Source organism: Denticeps clupeoides, chromosome 4 (assembly GCF_900700375.1).
Source record: "Denticeps clupeoides chromosome 4, fDenClu1.1, whole genome shotgun sequence".
NCBI lineage: Eukaryota > Metazoa > Chordata > Actinopteri > Clupeiformes > Denticipitidae > Denticeps > Denticeps clupeoides.
The window spans coordinates 3419379-3429543 of NC_041710.1; the positions used below are offsets into that span (position 1 = coordinate 3419379).

The window sequence follows — 10165 nt, forward strand, 5'->3', positions numbered from 1 at the left end:
GGACACCATGACAGGCGCCCAGGGAGCAGTGTGTGGGGACGGTGCTTTGCTCAGTGGCACCTCAGTGGCACCATGGCAGATCGGGATTCGAACCGGCAACCACTAGGCCACCACTGCCCCAAAGTAGCAGTGGGGTGGTGTGGGAGAATTTGGGAAACTGTAATAGTTGTAGAGGCCGGATGGCAGTCAGAGGTAGACCAGCTAGACGGGAGTTTGTGGTTGAACGTTTTCATAAACAGCAAGCAAACGGACAAATAAAGTTCTTACACGGTAAGCAGATGAGCTGAATCGAGAAGCCGCATCAGAGCCGCTACGCCACAGACTTGCCGGCAAGGAATTGAGTAATTCTACATCATTTGGGGGTAATTGAGTAATTCTACATCATTTGTAAGTCGCTCTGGATAAGGACGTCTGACAAATGCCGTAAATGTAAATGTATGTGATTGGCCCAACATTTACGGCATTTACCAGACGCCCTTATCCAGAGCGACTTACAATCAGTAGTTACAGGGACAGTCCCCCCCTGGACCAACTTAGGGTTAAGTGTATTGCTCAGGGACACAATGGTAGTAAGTGGAGTTTGAACCTGGGTCTTCTGGATTATAGGCGAGTGTGTTACCCGCTAGGCTACTACCACCCACCCAACAGAACAGATAAACTCGGGTGAGAGCTGCACCCCAGATTTGGACTTCGACCTGCACATTTCATATTTCATAACCGGCGAGAGGGCTGGACGCTGGCGATGACTGTGGCGAGGAAGACGACAGGTGGGCTCAGGATCCGGCACGCAGCCTGGTTCTGATTACAGGCCACCATTTTCTGGGTCAGGGCTCTGGGAAAAAGGGCACAGCTTTAATAGGCCGGGGCGGTCACTAATGGGAAACGTAAGAGGAATGCGGCCACACCAGACCCCTTTTCGTTCAAGGTTACGAAATAGTAATGTCACTTTTCCCTCTGATTTATTTCCCTGAGAATTGCTATGGCGCAATAAATTTCAGCCCCCTCGAAAATAGCCAAAGTTGTGCAACAAAACTATGAGAATGGGGTAAAGTGGCAGGTTAAAGGTCCCTTGACATAAAATTTCTTTTTTTTTTTTTTTTTGCTTTATTGGTCCCCTAATTCTGTATTTGAAGTCTCTTTCCGAAATTCAGCCGTGGTGCGGAATTACTGCCACTTTGATCCAGTTCCACGACGAGAGTTACTTTACTTTACTTTACTTTACTTTACTTTACTTTACTTTACTTTACTTTACTTTACTTTACTTTACTTTACTTTACTTTACTTTACTTTATTTAGCAGACGCTTTTATCCAAAGCGACTTACAAGAGGAAGACACCAGCAATTCTCGTTCGATTTCTATAGAATATTGAGTTTACAAACTAAGAGCCCTGATAAGGCCCAACTTGTCAGCGAGTTCTCAGGACGCGGCGTTTCACCGCCTGGAGAGGCGGGACGGGGAGGAGAGCGGCCTGTAGAAGTTGAGGGGACATTCGCGGAAATGACACCGTCATCAACACCGTTCACCAACCACGACGTTTGGTGTTGACAGGAAGTCGTGTCGCGTTTTTCCAGAAAAAAAAAACATTTTTCTTAACCCACCGATCCCTCAGAGTCTTGAGTGACGGAACTAAAAAAAAATACATTTGTGCTCATTTTTACATCCAGTCACAGAGCAACTGCACAAAGTGACATTTTGATAGGGGACCTTTAAGGATCTGCATCTGGTCTCAGTTGGACGTGCACCGTCACCTGCTGTTGGGGACAAGGCATCCTTTTCCTGAGATCTCAGCGTGGGCGGACAGTTTACACAAAAGCTGTAAACTTGGAGTCAGAAGGACAGTAAATAGGTGGCCCTGTTCTTTCATTTCCAAAAATGTCCCCAACCTCAGCTAGGGGTTGTTAGAACATATCGATACAGCAATATATGATGATATGAATGATACAGGGACATCAAATATCGATGTATCCAAATTAAGTCCACCGTGCGGTGCTGTCCAGCGTTTTCTTTAGGGAGGTCCGCAGAGATGAGAATCAGCGTACGACTACAACATCCACTCCTGTAGATGGCGCTGTACAGCTGGCCACTTTAAATTACTATCGCAAAACACACACATACATTCTTTTACTGTGGGGGTACACGTCCCACGTTGCAGCCATTAGCTTAGCATTCCCAGTTAAACACAACACGCCGTATGTTACCATAAAGTTTAATTTATTGCACGTGAATAAAACATGTGGCCTCCAAAAGCCGCCATGCTGCGGCCTAAACCTAACCCTAACCTAATTTGGACCAGAGAGCTGATTTTGAAAGTGAAAGTGATTGTCATTGTGAAGCACTGCAGCGCAGCACACGGTGCACACGGTGAAACGTGTCTTCTGCTTTTAACCATCACCCCTGGTGAGCAGTGGGCAGCCATGACAGGCGCCCGGGGAGCAGTGTGTGGGGACCAGTGCCACCATTCGAACCGGCAATCTTCTTTTTGGTCAATATTTACACAGCACCAAAAAAACTATTTCTTGGCAGAAAGGTGTCATGATGATGTGATGTAATTAGGGTCATCCAAGGAATAAATATTGTGTGCATGTGAGAGAGAGAGAAAAGTCCAGATTGTGACATGTGAACATAGTGGTGGCCTAGCGGGTAACGGGGCAGACCCATAATCAGAAGGTGCCACTGAGGTGCCACTGCTCCCCGGGGGTCTGTCATGGCCGCCCACTGCTCACCAAGGGTGATGGTTAAATACAGAGGACACATTTCACCGTGTCACTGTGTGCTATGCCTGCTGTGACAATGGCAATCACTTCACTTACACTAAATGATATAAAGTCGGGCATCTTCCGTAAGTCTACACCTCACAGAGTTGGGGGTCTCTTGTCATGCCTGTCATGGTGCCCACCGCTCACCAAGGGTGATGGTTAAAAGCAGAGGACACGCTTCGTTGCGTCAACGTGTGCTGCGCTGCTGTGTCTCACAATAACAGTCACTTCACTTTCTTTTCTTAGCTGCTTGTTTCCAGCAGCCGTCAGTCAGATAGACATTCATCTTAATGATGGATGTTGGGGGACGTTTGCTGCCTGTGGCCTGCCTGGCACGACCTGGACATGGAAGATTTCCCGATGCCGACATGATGGGGTGGCAGGGTCATGAGTCACAATAATAACTGATTCTTTATACAAGTGACCTGTCTGTGACCTGTCTTAGGTATATTTAGGTCTGGTGTGACGCTTCCAGTTATATGTGAGTTAAATATAGAAAACGGAATCACTTTATTTACAGGAATCTCTGGGCCACTTTTTATATATGGTTAGTAATACTTTATTAGTAATAACCACCAACCAACGACAGAATAAATTATGCCCCCCATGCCAATGAGGCTGGTGCCCCGATGCCGTTTGCCATACAGAAGCGGCACAAAGGTTCCCTTTGCTGTCGACTGCTGGATTAGCGAAGCACTAATCGGATCAGCGCCGAGCATAAATAGCAGAGTCCAGGTAAAGTCGAACAGGACGTCCAAACTTCACCGGCCAGGCGGAGACGCGGCGCTCAGCCCCGCGAGACGACACCAGAGCTCAGCTGCATACAGGTCAGTCCCGCAGGGTCATTTCTAAACGGTCCATACTAACAATCATCTATCTGTTCATCCATCAAAAACCTCCCAAATGAAAGAGCAGAGCGGGCTGCCTTCATAGCCCACGGCTAAATCCCCTTTGAAGTCAACAAAGCAACGGTCTATGTAAAGGAACGTGTGTAAAAACGCCAGGCCCCGGCGAATCAGTGCCAAAGATCCCCACGCCGAGCCACTTTGGGGACGAAGAGACCTGGCAGCAGAACTATGACGTCGAAGAGGGAAACCATATTTACTGCCGAATAAATCCGTCTAAATAAGACCTTTAACGCGTTTTGCTTCGCATTTCTCACTGTGCGTGTGGTGTTAGTTCCATGTGATGGATGTCACGGTGCTGCGGGCTCCTCATTCAGGACTCCTGGTTATTCGTCACATGCACAGTGATGAGTATACTTATAATAATAATTATTATAAACTAGTTACTGTAAGTACTAATCAACAGAAGGTAACATCCTGAAATCAGAAATAATCATAGTAATAATGATTTTGGAAGAAACTGCGCCACCTGCTGTCCAGTCTGAAGAACGCATTTCTGGATTTTTCCAGAAGTCGAATCCTGCCTTTTGTGGTGTTCGGCCTTTGATGCCGAACGTGTGACTGAAGTTAATAAAACTTAACAATAACACACCCGAACAACCGGAAACTTAATCAGCATAGAACTGTATTTTTTCAGATTCATATCAGCATGTGGCTAAAAAAAAGATTTTTTTCCTGCATGCATTCGTATCTGCAAACATCACATGCTTAAAACGTGCTACTTTAAAGGAAACTGTACAAATGTCATTTCTATCGAGTGTAAAACCCTCCTGGACCCGATTAAGACGCCTTTACTAAGGTCTATACGCGATGATGCAAATCCAGGTTTTTGCAGATGCTTTTCTTTTTCCTGTAGGTGGAGAAAGATGAGGGCCTTGGTGGCTTCTCTGGTTTTGGTGGTCTCTGCAGGGGTCCTTCACTGCACTCCAGAAGGTTCCGTGAAAGGCCTCGGCGCAGAAGAACTGAGGAGTGGGTGACATCTGCTCGTATGATTATTGAACTCGATGTTTGCAGAATTTTGCTCACATTCTTTTCCCAGGGCTGAACTTGGAAGGGGAGCGGTATGTGGACGAGGAGGTGAGGAAGACTCTGTATGGGGTCCAACAGATGAAGGAGATCATGACCAAGAATGAGGAGAAACACGAGCATCTCATGAAGTCCCTGAAATACACCAACAGCAAGAAATCGGTGAGCAGCTGCATTAGCAGACTAATGCTCATTTTGGGTGGAGTGGGTGGAGTTTTCAAAATGTCCCTGTAATTCGTGCTGCATGCTGGGATATAATCCTGAACGCAGACGACAGACGAACGGATGGACAGATGGAGGAGTTTCAGTCTTTATTCCTGTTCACAACCAGGGGGCAGCACAGCTGGCGCAGGAGGTGGAGCAGAAGTTGGAGGAGGCGGAGCAGCAGTGCCGGGCGTCTGTAGGGGCGGGGTCGTGGGAGGAGTGTCAGCCTTGCCTGGAGGATGTCTGCAGGACCTTCTACACCTCAACCTGCCGTCGTGGCTTCTCAGGGTTCACCAACAGGGTACGAATCAGACCCCACAGCTTCTAGTCATCAACTCTTCCTGCTACTAGTCCCATAAAGGGGACATAACTCGTGTTTAAACCAAGTTTAAAATTGTATGAAATGAATGAAAGAAGTGAAATGCATTCTAAATCTGAGTTTAATGAATAGCCGTGTTTCAAATAAAACCTGAACAGTTCAAAAGCAATAAACCAGTATTTGTGTCATTCTCAAAACCTTTGGCCATGACCATGGAAGCACATTACAAGAAGATGGTGCTCTACATAGTCTCAAACGTTCAGAATCAGAATACAAGACAACTACACATACATGTAATAAATAGACATAACAATAGACATGATACATTTACATTTACAGCATTTACCAGGCGCCCTTATCCAGAGCGACTTACAATCAGTAGTTACAGGGACAGTCCCCCCCTGAAGACACTCAGGGTTAAGTGTCTTGCTCAGGGACACAATGGTAGTAAGTGGGATTTGAACCTGGGTCTTCTGGTTCATAGGCGAGTGTGTTACCCACTAGCCTACCAACCTAAAAATAAATTGATTAAGATGTGGAGCAGGATGGCATGTTGTGTGAAGTTATGGTTTTGGACTTTGTGGAACATATGTTATAAATGCTACAAATTGGTTGATGTATTGGTTGAAGTGGTTATTAAGTCTTGATCTTTCTCGTCTTTATTTCTGTCTGTAGATGGAGAACTTCTTCCGCAGGATGAGCTCCAGGTTCAGCCCCCGCCGCACCAACCTGACCACCGAGACCCCCGACCAGCAGGTGATGCGGATGGAGGACGCCTTCAGCCTCCTGAGGGCCAAGGTCAATACGCTGCTGGACTGCAGCTACACGCTGGCCGCCCGCATGAACCAGCGCCTGGACCAGGCCCTGCGCCAGGCCTTCTTCCCACAAGGCCAGCCGAGCCAGAGCGAGGTGGTGCTCCAGCTCGCGGACGGGCAGCTGGACCCGGGCTTCGTGAAGGGCGTGGGCCTGGACCAGGTGCTGGACTCCTTCTTCGACTTTGGCCGCAGCGTGGTGGAGCAGTTCGGGGCCGCGATCACGCAGGTTCACAGTGACTTCAAAGGAGCCCTGGAAGAGGAGAGGAAAAACGGTAAAATCCGCCCCGAGTCACGAGCCCTCAGCCCCTTCCTGCAGGAAGCACGTGGCGCGATGATGTGACACGAAGTGTGTCGGCTGTGTGACAGAGCGGACGGCGTTCCCCCGGTTCCTGCAGAACAGGAGGCTGTGCCGGGACCTGCGGAGACGCTCGTCCGAGTGCTGGCGGCTGCAGCACAAGTGCGAGTCGTGCCAGGGGACCGTGCTGACAGGTGACAGCTGGAGAACTGCACTGGAAACCCAGGTTACAGAACCATGTGTAGATTTGACAGGACTTCAGTGTAGAACAAGCAAAGATTAAAGAAGTAGTTTTTACAGAATTATTCTTGCAGTGGTGCAGTGGGTCCTAATCTAGCGGTTAAGGAAGTGGCCCCATAATCTAAAGGTTGCCGGTTCGAACCCCGAGCCGCCGAGGTGCCGAGCAAAGCACCGTCCCCACACACTGCTCCCCGGGAGCCTGTCATGGCTGCCCACTGCTCACCAAGGGTGAAGGTTAAATACAGAGGACACATTTTGCTGTGTGCACTGGGTGCTGTCTGATACTAGGTACACTGGCCTATGAACCAGAAGACCCAGGTTCAAATCCCACTCACTACCATCATGTCCCTGAGCAGGAAACTTAACCCTGAGTGTGTCCAGGGGGGGACTGTCCCTGTAACTGCTGATTGTAAATCCCTCTGGACAAGGACGACACGTTTCCAGGATGCAATTCACAAAGAAACCAATAGATGTCCTACATTTACAGTATTTACTTTTACATTATAAAAGCTAAAAAGATCCTTTATTAGTCCCACAAGTGGGAAATTTACAATTGTTTCATATTACAATATTACAATTTATTATGTATTATGTTTTTTTTTTTTATTAAAAGAGTGCCCTGGGGTGCAGGAGCTGCATGTGGAGCTGGATGAGGCGTCGGAGGTGCTGCAGGCATCTCAGCAGCGGTATGAGGAGGTGCTGGACATCGTGCAGCGTCACACAGACGAGACCGTCACCTGGCTGGGCAACATGGCGGCCGACCTCGACTGGGTGGCCGAGCTTGTCAAGAACAACACCACCCCGGAGAACGTCTTCAGCATTTTCACTGTGAGAGAGAAACGCAGAAACAAAAAATGAAATCATTATCAGCCACGTATACGACGTCTGTCCGTAATCTTTCAGATTGCACCAGACAGTGGGGGTGACAGCATGGCAGTTGATGTCAACATCCTGAACTCCCCCACTTTCACCATCAGCATCCCGGGCGACCTGGAGGTGCAGGACCCTGCTTTCATCCAGTACGTGGCGAAGGAGGCCCTGGACATTTACAAGCAGAAGGTCAGGTAAGAGCTGCCAGCAGGTGACAAGTGGCCTCCAGTACGGGGCAGCGGTGGCCTAGCGGTTAAGGAAGCGTCCCCATAATCAGAAGGTTGCCGGTTCGAATCCCGACCCAGTTTTTAAACTGTGTTTATTAAGTTCATCTGGGTGGGTAGTTAGTTCAGACTCTTCTTTCTGTCTGTTTAATTCTGTGGCCACGTGTTTTACGCATACAGACATGAAGACACCTGAGACCGGCAATTCCTCTTTCCCAAGATTGCTGCCTAGAGAAGAGGAGCCGCACCAACAATACTGCATTTTAGATCATGTGCTCTCTGCGTTTCATTAGATGCTCGGCACTTTTCACAGGAGAAGACCACAGCTGTAATATGTTCATCTCTTTAGTGCTTTTTTCGTGCAGTGATTGCAACGTGTGATCAATTATTCTGTCATTACATTAGATAGAGGAGGCCAAAAGCATGAGGTAAACATTTACTTTACTTTATTTCATCATTTAGATGGCAAAAAAATGACAAGAATGCATGTGGCCCTCACCTTTTTCACCAATAATATGCTGTAATGTGTAGCATTAAAGCTCCCACAACACAAATTTTTTGGTCTTGTTGGTCTTCTAATTCTGTATCTGACGTCTCTTTCCGAAATTCAGCCATGGTGCAGAATTACAGACACTTTGATCCAGTCCCACGATGAGATTTCCCAGGACGCGCCGTTTCACCGTCTGTAGCTTTAAATGCTAATGAGGAGGAGAGAGGCGGGACGGGGAGGAGATCGGCCTATAGAAGTTGAGGGGGCATTCGCAGAAATGACGTCATCAACACCGTTCACCAACCACAAAGTTTGGCACAGACAGGAAGTCGTGTCGGTATTTTTCCAGAATAAAAAAAAAAAAAACCCTCTTGTGACGTCATAAGGGGACAAATTCCAGATCCGACCGTCTGAGCTGCTGCTCTCTGAACGGTGAAGCAGAACAACCAGAACACTCTTTACACCTGTCACCATTTCTAGCCACTGCAGGACCATAGACAGGCTAGAGGAACTCGTATTAACGTTAAACCATCTCTCAATGTGAAATCTTCATAATGGGGCGAGGCATCCACTAGAGGGCAGGGTTGAACTTCTCTGACTAGAACGGTGATGCAAAGGATGGATTTTTACTTTTATCATTCTGAAGTGACTGGCCTAAATGAGAATGGGCTGCTTCTTCACCTCCTCACGTTGGCCTGTGGATGACACAGTCCCTCACGGTCACCCCTTCAAATCTACGGTGGGATTACAAGACAGGATTATTCAGTAACTGCCGCTGGAATACAATACGTGGAGGTATTTCATATCTCTTCAAATTCTGTTGAAAATTGTAGCTTTGCATATTCAAACATAAAATTCACATTTGAACGTTTGAACTTTAAAACACAACTCGCTGGATAACGTTTCCTACAATAAACATTAAAATTAAACCGTGGACATGCATGTGTAGGCCTATGGGAGTTCAAAAATACAATAAAATACACTGAGAAAGTATCTAAAAGCATTAGGTTAAACTTTATTATTTTTCACTGTACAAATATTTTTGGATTAGTAATTGTAGCAGTCTTTTTACTAAGCCCCGCCCATTAGGACATTTCTACATGTTCTGTGCCATCACATTAGAGTTCTCTTCAGGAAAAAGTATAATAAAAAAAAAAAAAAAAAAAAAAAAACATGAAACCAAAGAACATACGAGTACATGAATGAAACGGGACACTTGAGCGGAGACCTGCCACCTGCACTCATAGCCCTTTGGAGAAAAGACTGATTCGTCCAGTGAAATGGGGCGTGGCACTGTAAAGCCCAGCCTCGCGAGGGACCTCAAATAGGGACCTGGACCTCCGGGACTCACGTGCTTCTTTAGTTCCACGAGCAGAACTTTTCTTCAGAAACCCATTCCAGACTTGGTGTCACATTGCAGTTTCCAGCTACTAATTCCCAATTTGCATTTAATCTCATCCGAATTACCATGAAATGTCTACCTCCAGTACATCTTTTCACACAAGTGGCACTAAAACAGACAGCATTTCATCGTAAAAAACACGTTACAGCATCTGTTTCAAAATGACGACTCAGCACATGGATTTCAAATTTACAGTCGCTGTTAACATGGACTCCTTTAAAGCAAGTCCATTTTGACACCAGAAGAAACAGGTTTAATTCTTAGTAGCAGAACTTGGCTTTATAATGATGTAAATGGAAACATTTAATTTTTAAAAAATTACAATGTTCAGCATGGCTCTTTGTGTGAAATTCAAGTTGTTATATAGATTAAAAAAAGAAATACACAGAAGTACTATATTGCATTAATAAAAAAAAAAAGATTTGCCACCAGTGTAGAAAAACAGGAACGTACAGATGGTCACAAACACGTGCGTCCGAATGATTCAGAAAAAAAATACAAATAAAAATCATCAACAGTTACTGTTACTTTCTTCTCAGAATCCCACGGATTCGCACCAGTCACAACTTTTACATTCATCGATTCAGAGTCTCGCGCCCGTTCTCACGCTTTCTGTCT

The 10165-nt window shown here is 46.4% G+C and overlaps 1 protein-coding gene across 1 annotated transcript; it reads left to right on the forward strand.

The window, feature by feature from the left end:
* Nucleotides 1-3453: 3453 nt before the first annotated feature.
* On the forward strand, nt 3454-8234 carry clul1 (clusterin-like 1 (retinal)). The gene is made up of 9 exons (XM_028975715.1): nt 3454-3584; nt 4519-4631; nt 4702-4850; nt 5020-5193; nt 5887-6298; nt 6393-6515; nt 7175-7389; nt 7465-7625; nt 7836-8234. Exons 2-9 carry the CDS (start codon nt 4529-4531, stop codon nt 7849-7851), a joined length of 1353 nt encoding a protein of 450 aa, XP_028831548.1. The 5' UTR covers nt 3454-3584; nt 4519-4528; the 3' UTR covers nt 7852-8234.
* Nucleotides 8235-10165: the final 1931 nt, after the last annotated feature.